Below are 12,853 nucleotides of genomic sequence, written 5' to 3'. Positions count from 1 at the left end.
GACCGATGCATTTCAGACATTCATAGCCTGTCCCAGACACCTCATTCGAATTATACCAGAACCTCTGGTAATAATTTCATTTTATTATATTAATTTATATTTACATATTACATCTAATTTAATACAAATGTTCTTTATTTTGTAGAAACCTTGTCGGAAACCATGTCCGAAAAAGAAGAATGAGGTTCCGATTGATGATCCTATAGCTTCCTTAGCTACAATTGCTAGAGAGATTGGTTGAGACCCTATGGAGATTCTGTGGGCTGATACGTTCTTTGAAATAAACACTGACATGCCATTGTACATATACATGTCATATTTGTTAGAATTTGTGGCTGGGAATCAGGAGCTCAATATAAATATAATTCAATTTTTTATGATGTACGTATCTTTACCTATATTTCAATTTACTTTATTTTAAATTATTATTGGTTATGCTTTAACTAATAACTTGTAGGTTTTTGCATGGAGTTTCTATCAGTGATAGGAATGAAGATGTGTATGGATTCTTAGATCCCTCATATACTAATCCCACTGGAACAAAGAAAACTGCCTCAATCATACATCACTAACACCCCAAAAAAGAGGGAAAACATATTTATTTATGCCCTTATATTAATGAGTAAGTTTAATTATAAATCGTCAATTATTACTATTTCATGTTTTAAAAATTTACTAATTCTTTTCATGGATGATATAAGGGTCATCGGAAGTTACTTGTCTTATATCAACGGTTGATAAGATTGTTGTGTGGTTTTGTTTCCGTCACAAGAAGTCATCCACACATGTGAAGAATATCATTGATAAGTAAGTACACTATAAACTTAACTCCGTATGTTACTAATTAAGCATCTACTAACGCGGTTTTTGTATTAATCAATTCATGGCATGGATATAACATCTAGAGGAAACAATCGAACAACTTGAATGAATACGTCATGAGATCATCCTCATACAAACCAACAGATCTATGCATCAATTAGAAAAGGAAAAATTCGCAAACTGTGACTTGGATGTAACCTATGATCAAGCCTTTAATTGAACTAAAGCAAAAGCTTCCAGAACATCCACTACTCCCCTGTTAAAAATAACCATGTTTCTATGCTTCCAAACCTCGTTGACTACTACGATCCAAACAACACCCCAAATCTCATTCACCGAATCAGGCGTAAACTGGGAAAAATTTAACAATGGAATGTTGTGAAACACGCTCAGCACGCCCAACCATGCACAACAATGGTTCCACAATAACCAAGCAAATATGCACTCAAAGAACAAATGGGTGTTAGTCTCCTCCTCAACCCCACAAAGACTACACGTGGAGCTTGCAACAATGATCTCGCGCCTTTCCAGGTTAGCCTTAGTGGCTAACTTGTTTTCCAACACCCTCCAAGTCATAACCAAAGCAGTAGGTACAACTTTACTCTTCCAAAAGTTTTTACACACCGTTCCATTCTCCCCGACTCCATCCTCCCTTAGACGGAGGTATGCCGATTTAACCGTGTACCCAAATTCCTCTCCTTCCTTCCAGATCCACCTGTCCTCCTTATCCAAGTCGAAATTTATACCTTGGACTTCCTGAAAAAGCCGTTCTGCTAATTGCTTCTCCCATTCAAATAGCTTTCTTCTCCAGACAAAATTCCAGAACCACTTTCCGTCATCAATCCCCCAAAAGCAGCCATCGCAGAAGCTTTTGTCACACTCAGGGAATACAACCTCGGGAAAACTGTCTTCAAGGCCCTCTCCCCACCCAATTATCTTCCTAAAACAAAACTTTCCTCTCAGTTTCCACCTTCCAGATTAAGGCTTCTTCGAAATTTCAGCCCCAACTCTCCAAGCTCCAGACCTCCTCAAATCTTTCCACCAAAGAGAGTCTTTACTATCTTTCTCCATTCTAACAATCACTGCATCCCAAAACGCCCTTCTCTTATGGCATCCTCCTACCGACAAAACCAAGTATAGAAATGGGGTTACCATCACTTCACAATTAAGAATCGCCGCTAAGCTTTGCAACATTATCTGCTCGACCCCCAAACCACCTATCTTGCTCTTCATAAAGTTCACCTTGAGCCCGAAAGAGAGTTCAAAGCAATTCAGGGTTGCCTTTTATATTGAAGACACCTTTGACATTTGCTTCACAGAAAAATAAAGTATCATCAGCGTACTGCAACATGTTTACCTTCACTTTCTCCCTTCCAATCTCCATACTATCAATCAGATTCTTCTCAACCGCCATCCTAAACACTCCCACCAAACCTTCTGCCGCTATAAGAAATAAAAACGAAGTTAGTGGGTCGCCCTATCAAAGTCTTTCTTTGGTAAGAACTCTTTAGTCGGGCTATCGTTCACAAGAACAAACACGGAAGCTGACTCTAAATATCCCTTATCCAGTGAATCCATTTACCGCAGAAGCCACCCTTTTCTAACATACAATAAATGAACTCCCATCTTATAGAGTCATACGCCTTCTCAAAATTCACTTTGAAGAAAACACACTTTTTCTTCCTTCTTTTCATCTCATCCAAAACTTCGTTGGCAACTAACACACAATCCAACAAACCCCTCCCCTCGAGAAAAGCACACTGTCTAACGTCAATCACCTTACTAATCCCCTTTTTCATACATAATGACAATGGCTTTGAGATAATTTTGTACAGGCATCCGACCAACGAAATAGGTCTAAACTCCTTGAGATATTAAGGATTTTTATTCTTTGGAATCAGACATATAAACGATGCATTTGAACCCCGAGGCCATTTTTCAAAGAATTCAAAATCCTTAACCGCCGCCATTAAATCCACTTTAATGAAATCCTAGGTGAACTTTATAAAACCCATATTAAATCCATCTGGGCCAGGGCTTTTCGAATTATCACAGCTCCACACTACTTCCTTAATTTCCTCTTCTGAAAAAACACTGACCAACATCTGATTATCCTCCCTGGAAATAGAGTTAAAGCGGACGTTATCTAACTTAACCAACAACTCTTCATAACCGTAGAATCTAGCTTCAAAAAAGTCTCTGACCTTATGTTTAACTTCATCCTTATCCTTGCACCACCGACCGTTCTCGAGCACCCCATGAATCTCATTTTTAGCACTCCTCCATTTAATTGACGAATGGAAGAACTTCGTATTTAGATCTCCTTTCTTCAGCCAATTTTGCCTGGCTTTTTGCTTCGCAACTGCCTTTTGCTTAAATAGATTTTTATTGAGCTCTGCTAATAATGACCTTCTTTCCTCCCTCTCTTGCTCATTCAAATCAAGTTCATCATCTTTTGCATCTAGCTCCCTTAGCCTGTTTGCAATCCTACGCCCGCCTGATTCACATCCCCAAAAACCTCCTTATTCCATACTTTTAAGTCAGCTTTGAGCTTCTTCAGTGTTTCTTTAAAGATAAATATTCCTCCACCTTGCACCTTGTAATTGAGCCATTTTTCTTTCAAAAAAATCTTAAATTTGTTATCGCTCTGCCAAACATCAAAACTCCTGAACAGTTTCGAGCCTCAATCAACATACTTATCTCTAATGCCAATTGCACAATGATCAGAGACCGATCTACTTAATACAAATTGTTTACAGTGCGGCCACGCTTCCACCCATTCTTTTGACACGAGAACCCTGTCGATCCTGCTCTTCACTAGACCATTTTGTTTATACCACGTAAACTTTTTGGCAGTCAACGGAATATCTGTCAGTTTTGTTTCTTCAATAAAAGCATTGAACCTTCTATTTCTCTACTATAGTCAGACACGAACATCAAGTTTTTCCTCTCTTCCCGACTTCTTATAGAGTTAAAGTCACTCACTACACACCAACCCTCAGACAACTGAACCAACCTATGGTTTACTAATCTCCTCCCATACCGCCTTCTTGTCCCTTAACGAGCCGAAACTATATACATTCACAATAGTGACAGAGACCTCCGCACTAACCTTCCAAAGCCCTTTAATGATTGTAAAATTTCTACCATTACAGAAACTAGACAACTGAAAACAACTTTTTCTCCACATCGTAATGAGCCTCTAGCACTATTTGCTCCATTCTCAACCCACTCTATTTCTTTAGAACCCACAATTGAAAAACACTCTCCTTATTAAACTCTGAACACTTTGTCTCTTGTATGCACACCATATCCACGTTAACCAACGTGCTTAAATATCTTCTTTTAATTGAACCTCCTATCCCCCTTATATTCATACTAATTATCTTCATCAACAAACACACTGATCTCCCCCTCATTATTCCTCAAATGACCACTGACTCGAGCTTCCTAGGACTGAAGCGTGCTGATAACTATATCTTCCTGACCTGAATGCGTGTAACCCATATCCTTCCTACCTTCCAAACCCTGATTGCCTCATACTTTTTGTTTTTCATCTTGAAGATTCTATTACTATTCTCGATTGCACTATTTGATGAAAGAATAGGGATTGACCTCAACATCAGTTGTTAATCAAGATAATGTACCTGAACCACCCGCACATAAACCAAATTGTTCTCTTTAAACGTTGCAGACACCGCTTCCTCACCTACAACCTCCTCTTGTACCCCTCCTGCCCCCGCCACAACCCCTTCAGATTGCTCTGTCTCTACACGCTAATCAACGGAACCTCCTACCTCATACTCATCTGGAAGCCCTGCACGCTAATCATCAACCCACCTCCCCACCTTACTGTCTCTAACTATTTCTTTGTCGTGCTACTCCTCTCTATCATTTACTAAGCCATCTTTAAAGCCATTAAGGCTATTTTCATGCACTCTTGATTGCTCTACATTAAATATATTAGCTTTATTCACTCCCCCAACCACCTTATGACAAACCAAGCCTTGCTCATCTTTGGAATTCACTACTCCTCCATTACAACTATAAAAAAGAGTTGCATGCGCCTCACTCCTACGTGGGTTCACGTTTGGGTGCTCCTCATTAATTAATATAGCTTCATTCACTCCCCCAACCACCTTATGACGCACCGTGCCATGCTTATCTTGGAGATTCTCTACTCCACTAATATTGCCATTAATGTGAGTTGCATGCTTTTCACTCCTACATGGAATCACGTTTTAGTGCTCCTCATTTATTATATTAGCTTCATTTACTCCACCAATATTTCCATTAATGTGAGTTGCATACTTATCACTCCTACATAGAATCATGTTTGAATGCTCCTCATTTATTAAATCAACTTCATATACTCCCCCAACCACCATATGCATTTCATTGAATGCTCCACCAGAATTGCCATAAATGTGAGCAACATGCTGATGACTTTTTACGGCAAATGCACCGCGTTTGTCAAAAGTAATAATTGTCTCTAAGGACAAATATCCATTCCACAAGGAACAATGAATTATCGAGTACAATAATCGCTAAATATAGAACAAAACAATTAAAAGAGTATTGAAAGTAATTGTGTTGTTACTGATCAATAAGAAAACAAACAAAGAATTAGTTGCTTCAATTGGAAAAATAGGGATTAAGTTTCATCTCCCACTCTTATGTATTTTGATTAGCATGTTAATATTAAGTTCTTTTATTGAAATTGATGCCCGCAGAAAATTCATTTATATCGATCCCTCGCATATAAAATCCTTAAGAATGTTTTCTAAATATCGATCCCTCGCATATTTATAAAAACAACTTAGAATCACACTCAAACGTTAATGACAATTAACATTTCAAGTCTATCCCTAACACTCAAATATGTTAAGTATTGTTGTTTAGGTCCGAACCCTAAAAATACCTCCAGTTAGATTTAAGATTCTCAATTTGTCACGGAAAGTTAAAAGTAAAACAACAATACCAATAATCAATCAAGAACTGAATATTAATATATAAGATATCACCTCAATACATAAGAGGTTTGAGCATATTACTCCCAATCCCAAATGGTAGAATTAGCCACGCATAATTCTAGCACCTTTCATTCTCCCAATTGGGTTACAATTCACTCTATGGTGTTTTCCTCTCAATCTGGCACACTAGGGTTGAGCCTCTAGCCGTCTATTTATCCTAGTTTTCTAGGGTTAGGTTGCTTCTTGTCGCGCTAATGGGCTAAATGATAAAACATAAAAAATGCTCAATCTTTCTTTGCATCTTTTTCTATTTTAGGACCTTCAAACTTTCTCTTTTTAGCTCAAATTATTCTCCTTTACTCCAAATCTTCAATCCTCCCTAGAAATCTACAATTAACACCAAATTTGGCAATAAAATGCTCTTATTCAAATAAAGCTCATAAAAGATGTAAAAAGGTATAAATTCATAAATTAAGGATTATTTTATATGTAAATTAACAATAAATCCTAATAAGTGCTTATATTTTAATATGAAATATTACTGAAATTAGGCACTTATCACATGCACCTCCCTCCTAAGTGAATTCCTATTTGGGAACTCCACATTAAAAGCATTTATCTTGTTCTCTCCCCCAACCACTTTTTGGCACGCGATTCCTTGCTCTTTGTGAACCTGCACTTAACCAACCTTAACATGGCTAGCTACATGCAGATTACTACACCCTAAATCCATGTGTAATTGCTCCGCTTTAAGCTCAGAACCGTTACTCTCCCCCCCAATCATCTCATGGCGAGCCCTACCATTCTCCTCTTGAACATTCTCTATTACCTCTTTAACACCATTAATGCAAGCCGCATTCTTCACTCCCCTACATTTAATCACACCCTCAACTACCTTTGAAGAGTCTGAAGACGTTTTTCCGCACGACGCAAAGCTCACCTCACCTTGTTTCTCTAATAATTTACCATCCAAGATTCCCTCCCATACACCCAAAGTAGCATTTATTACTGAATTAAAGGATCGTTTTTGTTGGGCCACCCCAAGGATAGGTTCTACCTGTGCCACCTTACACTGAACCGTCATCTCTTCGCCTTTCCTTCTTTCGTATTCTTCATCGAAGGAAGAACCCACCGAGGGCAAACGCTCCCTTCCACCAACATCTTTCGAGCTGGCGACAGACTCCGATACCGACTCGTCTCCCCACTTACTGAAGAAGCTTCTTAGCTTAAGATCCGACATACTCATCTATTCTTCAAAAGAAACCCAACAAGAGAAGCCATTAATACTCACCTCCTTCTTCTCGCAAGGCGAAATACCTACCAGAATATTGATTCGTAACCGAACGTACTTCAGTACTTCCCTAGCCATAGTCGCCTAGTCCACCTCTACCACCTTCCTGACTAGTGCCCCAACACGTTCAAAACAGTGCCTACTCCATAGATGTAAAGGGATACCTCTACACCTTACCCATGCATACCTCTCATTTACTGTAAAGGAATCGTCCCAAGGCACAATCGAACCGAATAGACCAGTGAACCAGTCCTTACCTTCTTCTAAGAGTTTTCCAATAAGCCTTTCCTCGTCACAGGACAGTAACACAAACTTTTCCCCCAGGTACCTTAGACGCACGACACCAAAACCGTCCAGGACGAAGCTTTTTTTAACCAACTGCATATTTTGTACCCCTAAAAGGCGTCCGACATTTCTTTATTTCAAATCAATCAATTAGAAAACCAATATTACTACATATTTATAGTTTCTTTAGCATCTATACGTTAATCTTGATAGGAAAAAATTTATTTAATCTAATCCATATTTAATCATAAAAAACGAAGTCATTGATTTTGAACAACAAAGAGTGATTAATGAAGTCCGAGAACGTGTTTTACGACCAACTTACAAAGAGATTGATTTATTATGATAAAAGAATTTATCATATAATAATTATAATTGTTTAGTGAAATTCAACTGTTCATATACCAGTATCTATTAGAATTATTTGTTGTATTAACTTATAAAATCGATAATTTATGAGTTTTTAGTTGTAGAAGAGAAGAAACTCATTTGCTATAATTTTTTAATTGAATGATTTATTTTTAATAAATAATTACTTTGAAAAGTTAAAATTTTAAAAATAATCACTAAATTAACAAATTTTAAGATATATTTTCTTTTTCTTTTCTTATAAAAATTAGATGTGAAATAAATGAATTACGATTAGTTGTAGAAATTAATTAAAGAATATTTTTCTGACAAATTAATTTTAAATTAAATAATTATATTTTACTGTTTCCAAAAATAATTTTGTTCTTGGTCATTCGAAATCTCGAAATTTGTTTCTCCGTTGAACTAAGCCCTTACCCGCAGCTTCACCGCAAGCCATTTTTGGTCAACCTCATCGAACCGATGTTTGGAAGAAAGAGCATTGGTCACATTAATAGTGTTGGGAAGGAGACAAAAGAAAAGGAGAAGGATGTTTTCTATAGCCACCATTTCCTGAGATCGATAACCCTAATCATGTTGCGGATTCTTCCAACCTCAAATCACTGCTCAATCAGGTATTCACTCTCTCCCTTTATTTCCGATTCAATTCCACGTTTTTATTTTTCTTCAATTCAATTTCATTTCTCTTCTTCTTATTCCAATCAGGTGTTTCTGTTGTTGGTTTTTTCCAGTTGAAGGAGGAGATCCAACTCCAGAAACAAAGGAATATTGGTTGGAGGAAAATCTTGGATATATGCAGGTCAGTGTTTAAAGCATCATTCCTTGTAATGTTTAAGTTCACTAAAACTAATATTTTCTTTAAAAGTAAATTGGTTGGGATTTCTATTTGTCCAGATTGTTTAATGCAATAATCCTAGGACAAGTCACGTGTCACCATAAAAAAACTTTGTAAGATATCAAAATGAATGTATTGTGTATTATTTAGATTTGAAATAGTGCCTATTTATATCTGTTTACTGAGATGGTAACATGGACCTCCTATATATGAGAGGAAATGAATGCAAAAATCTGTTTGTGTAGAACAAAATGAAAGTTTGGCTTCTAAAACATTTAAAGTCTTGAGTTCAGTTTTAAAAGTTGACTGAATTTTGAACTTTTGAGATTTGTTTTCTATTTGTTTCCAGACAAGTTAAAGCGGCACAAGAAAGTTTTGAAGACTAGAGATCCAATTATATTTTTCTAACAAATTAATTTTGAATTAAATAATTTAAAGATTCATATTGAAATTGCAACAATCAATCAATTAAATCTATCATTGAATCTAATCTACATTTAATTATCAAATCAAGATTTAGTTGATTATTAATTTGATGGTTGGTTAGTATTTTGAATCGAATTCTATTGTTGTTCTTGATGAGCAGTGACATTATGATGAGAAGAGATGAATTTTGTGCACCAAAGATACCAACTCTGGTTGATCTTTGCATTCAGAAAGTGATAGATAATGTAAGGTACCTTGGAAATGTTGGTTATTTTGATGAGCATCTGCTTGAGCGAATCTTACCTCACTGCACAGTTGACCAGTTGATGAACGTGGAGAAGTTCACAAAAGTAAGATGGTCTCTTCTTGTTGTTCTTGTTGACTGTCAATGAAATTTGAACAAGAATGAAGTGCTTATCTAACATGCTTGATGTGGTTTTGCAGGGAAGAGATCTAACTGATAAGTTGTGGAAGAATTTTTTTGAAAAGCAGTTTGGCACAAATTCTACTAATGAAGTGATTAAGAGGATGAAAGAAAAGAAAGTGTCATTTAAATGGGTGCAGCTATATGAGGCAAAAGGAAAGGAAATGACTCAGACTGAGAATGAAGCACTTGATCGAATCAAGCAACTGTACAAAAAAGAAGATGCAAGTATGATCCTAGTCCCTGTTTTTTTCAATGTATTTTTGGTTTTTCTTCTTTGTTTAGGAAAGGTAGCTTCCTGTGCCTTTGTATATATTGTTTTACTTCTAATAAACATGAATTCTTGATTTACAACAATACTAATTCTTCTATTAATTACTGGTTTGATATGATTAGCCTTACATTTTTAAATTATTGTTAGTGCACCAAAACTATATATACACTGAAATATATAAAATTAGATTTTAAAGATTGAATTACCTTTAATGGAAAATATTTCCCTCTTTAACTCTTATCTTGTCATTAATTACCATCTTGATATAATCATTTTAGAATAGATTTACAAATAATATCAAGATGAGATAAACTAAATATTTAAAATTGTATTCTCAAAATTAAACTATCTTTAGTAATGATTAACCTACTCTTAAACTTAATTATCACCTTATATATAAATTAGTTTCACATAAATCAATTTATTAAACAGAATCTCAAGAAGGTTTCTTTAGATAAATAATATAAAGAGGTAATATATCTTTCCTGATTTCATCCTACTCGTTTAATAATAAAATTAGTACATGTGATAATAAATGTTTCAATCGTAGAATAACCAACTTTCGAATGGATATGTGATACTAAATTTTATCTATTGTTATTAGTTGCTTATCTTAAATTATTGTTAATGCACCAAATCTGTATAAATGCTGAAATATATAAAATTAGATTTTAAAGATTGAAAACAGCTTTAATGAAAAATATTTCGCTCTTTAACTCTTGTCATTAATTACCATCTTGATATAATCATTTTATAATAGATTTACAAAGAATATCAAGATGAGATAAACTAAATATTTTAAATTAGATTTTGAAAATTAAAATATCTTTAACAGTAAAAGTTTCCTTTTTTAAAATCATACTATAAGCACTCCATGTTACAATAGATCTACAGATAACATTCAAATTTTCCTTCTTCAGACCCTCGATTCACCTGCTTTTTGTTCGAAAGAGAATTTGGATTTGGAAACCTTGGAAAGTCTGTCACTTGATAACTGAGGTAAGGTTTTGGTTTAGTTCTCCTCAGTTTTGTTTTATCAGAGGATGATTTTTTATTCCAAAGTTGCTATTTTTGTCTGTCTGCTTTTTTTTATCATGTAAAAAAGGGTTACTTTAACATTCACAAGTGTCTTACTTTAACATTCACAAGTGTCTGGCTTTTATTTTTCTTTTCTTGGTCATATTTGTATATGGTTTTAAACTTTTGATTATTATTCTCCCAATTACAGAAATGAACGAGATGAGTGAACAAAGGTTTCAATCTGAAAGCACCGATCCTGGGAGGACAAACATTTCTGAACCTGAACCTAATATGCTAAGAGTAATAGTGGTGGAAGGAAATACAATGGATTCCCATTACTTACTAGACGCCTATTATGAAAATAGGATGGTGTATGGAATGACACAACTCAATGGAGTTCAGCATCAACCTAGTCTTGATATTGGTGTTTCACATCATATTAGTGTTACAGATTCATCTAATGCAATTGGCATCCCCTTCATTCATAGTTTTGGCTCTTGGGGATCTTTGATTCAAGGTAAGATGTCTGTTTTATTTTTCTACTTCCTTCCACTTCTGCTTCCATTTCTAAACCAGTTACTTACAACTAAAGCATCTTTTTTGAAAGTGTTTTCAACCAAGAAATTATGTTTCTGTTTCTGATTTTTTTTTTTATTCCATGCAATTATGTCCTATTTTCTTTAAATCCTTGACATGGTGAATGAATTTGGTCGTCTGACAGCTCCAACTCCCAGTGCTAATGTAAGTTCATTAGAGAATTCAAGAATGAATCTCCAAAGATATCATGATACAACTGGAAGTAGAAGGAGCCACAGATTTGCCCATCAGCACTACCATCATCATGCACAGCATGTGCAAGTGCAAGAGATCAGAGGTCACTCCAACCATCATCATGCACACTACCATCATCATGCACAGCCTATGCAAGTGCAAGAGATCAGAGGTCACTCCAACTTTCGTGCTCGTAGAGGCAACATGCATAGAGGTCACTCTAACTTTCATGCTCGTAGAGGCAACATGCATAATCATCCTCCTAGAGGTCACTCCAACTTTCATGCTCCTAGAGGCAACATGCATAATCTTCCTCCTAGGGCCTTTCTTCAGGAAGTTGCTTCATTCCGTGACCATCATAGTGATATACAATTGGATATTGACGACATGTCATATGAGGCAAGTCTGCTATGTATCGTCTAGTGTATTTTGCTATGAATGTGGATTGGCCATGAGATCTAAGTGACTATGAAAACTTTAATTTTCTAATTCTTTGAAATTCCACTACAGGAGCTTCTTATATTAGGTGAACGGATTGGCAACGTAGAAAGGGGTTTGTCCGAAGAAATTATTGCAAGACAAATGGTAACAAAAACTTATCTACTACCTAATAACTTGGAGGGGTCAACTTCTGAGGAACAGGAAATTGATCTTTGCATAATATGTCAGGTATCAAATGCATTATTTTATAGTATGTACTATTAGAAACATGTTTTCCTCTTTCTCCTATAAATTGGAATACTCATGACATGATATGATTTTACAGGATGAATATAAGAACAAAGAGGAGATTGGAATTCTTCAATGTGGACATGAATACCATGCAGATTGTGTAAGGAGATGGTTACAAGAGAAAAATGTTTGTCCCCTCTGCAAATTAAAAGCATTGTTGTAATACTGAGTAATACTGAATAAACTCATTTATGTAATAGTTAATATATCTCATTTTATGAATAAACATATTGAATTCTAATTTTGTTTCTATTGATCCCTTAAATTTATTTCTTTTACGCCATCATATAATTCAAAATAGTACTTTACAATAAAGACTATAAAAATCATATGTTAGATTTTTTATTTTAGGAAACGAAATTTAAATAACTTGTGATTTTCACCAGTCAAATTTTAAACTCCAAGGTGGGGAGAAGAAATAAATCTTATTTTTAAACTCCAAGTCGGGAGAAAAAAATTACTAATTGTATTTACATATTTATTTATTTATTTATTTATATTGTAAGGTCAAATACAAATTAATGTATTCTCAAATTATTTTTAAAATTCCTAAATTTCTAATTTTTTAGATGAAAGTTTTTCATTTGAAACATATATGAAAATATCTAAGCAAACAATTTGTAATTTTATT

General features: G+C 35.1%; 2 protein-coding genes across 5 annotated transcripts; one reads left to right on the top strand and one right to left on the bottom strand.

Annotated features, from left to right (window-relative positions):
• Positions 1–1,026: 1,026 nt before the first annotated feature.
• Positions 1,027–2,236, bottom strand: LOC150027262 (uncharacterized). Its single transcript, XM_090303905.1, has 3 exons — positions 2,122–2,236; positions 1,847–1,940; positions 1,027–1,762 (listed from the first exon to the last, which is right to left on the bottom strand). The coding sequence occupies exons 1-3, from the start codon at positions 2,234–2,236 to the stop codon at positions 1,027–1,029; spliced, it is 945 nt and encodes a 314-aa protein (XP_090160031.1).
• Positions 2,237–8,099: 5,863 nt separating this feature from the next.
• On the top strand, positions 8,100–12,463 carry LOC150027261 (uncharacterized). Of its 4 annotated transcripts, none has more exons than XM_090303068.1 (9): positions 8,100–8,354; positions 8,446–8,539; positions 9,162–9,351; positions 9,446–9,653; positions 10,620–10,698; positions 10,928–11,236; positions 11,441–11,889; positions 12,001–12,159; positions 12,257–12,463. In XM_090303068.1, the coding sequence occupies exons 6-9, from the start codon at positions 10,930–10,932 to the stop codon at positions 12,383–12,385; spliced, it is 1,044 nt and encodes a 347-aa protein (XP_090159194.1). In that variant the 5' UTR covers positions 8,100–8,354; positions 8,446–8,539; positions 9,162–9,351; positions 9,446–9,653; positions 10,620–10,698; positions 10,928–10,929; the 3' UTR covers positions 12,386–12,463. The 4 variants fall into 4 exon arrangements, with proteins under 4 accessions (XP_090159194.1, XP_090159193.1, XP_090159191.1 ...); XM_090303067.1 differs by having other exon boundaries at positions 8,103–8,354; positions 8,472–8,539; XM_090303065.1 differs by lacking the exon at positions 10,620–10,698 and having other exon boundaries at positions 8,103–8,354; positions 8,472–8,539.
• Positions 12,464–12,853: the final 390 nt, after the last annotated feature.

The sequence above is a fragment of the Phaseolus vulgaris genome, chromosome 6 (genome assembly GCF_051622355.1).
Source record: "Phaseolus vulgaris cultivar YP4 chromosome 6, ASM5162235v1, whole genome shotgun sequence".
Classification (NCBI taxonomy): domain Eukaryota; kingdom Viridiplantae; phylum Streptophyta; class Magnoliopsida; order Fabales; family Fabaceae; genus Phaseolus; species Phaseolus vulgaris.
This window is presented reverse-complemented; position numbering and strand designations above follow the sequence as displayed.

Coding starts and splice junctions, on each gene's coding strand:
- LOC150027262 (XM_090303905.1), bottom strand. CDS start 2,236: ATGGCGGTTGAGAAGAATCTGATTGATAGTATGGAGATTGGAAGGGAG. Junction 1,941..2,121: donor CTGTGAAGCAAATGTCAAAG/GTGTCTTCAATA, acceptor TTTTGTCGGTAG/GAGGATGCCATAAGAGAAGG. Junction 1,763..1,846: donor TGGTGGAAAGATTTGAGGAG/GTCTGGAGCTTG, acceptor GTTTTGTTTTAG/GAAGATAATTGGGTGGGGAG.
- LOC150027261 (XM_090303065.1), top strand. CDS start 9,169: ATGATGAGAAGAGATGAATTTTGTGCACCAAAGATACCAACTCTGGTT. Junction 9,352..9,445: donor ACGTGGAGAAGTTCACAAAA/GTAAGATGGTCT, acceptor GTGGTTTTGCAG/GGAAGAGATCTAACTGATAA. Junction 11,890..12,000: donor TTGACGACATGTCATATGAG/GCAAGTCTGCTA, acceptor ATTCCACTACAG/GAGCTTCTTATATTAGGTGA.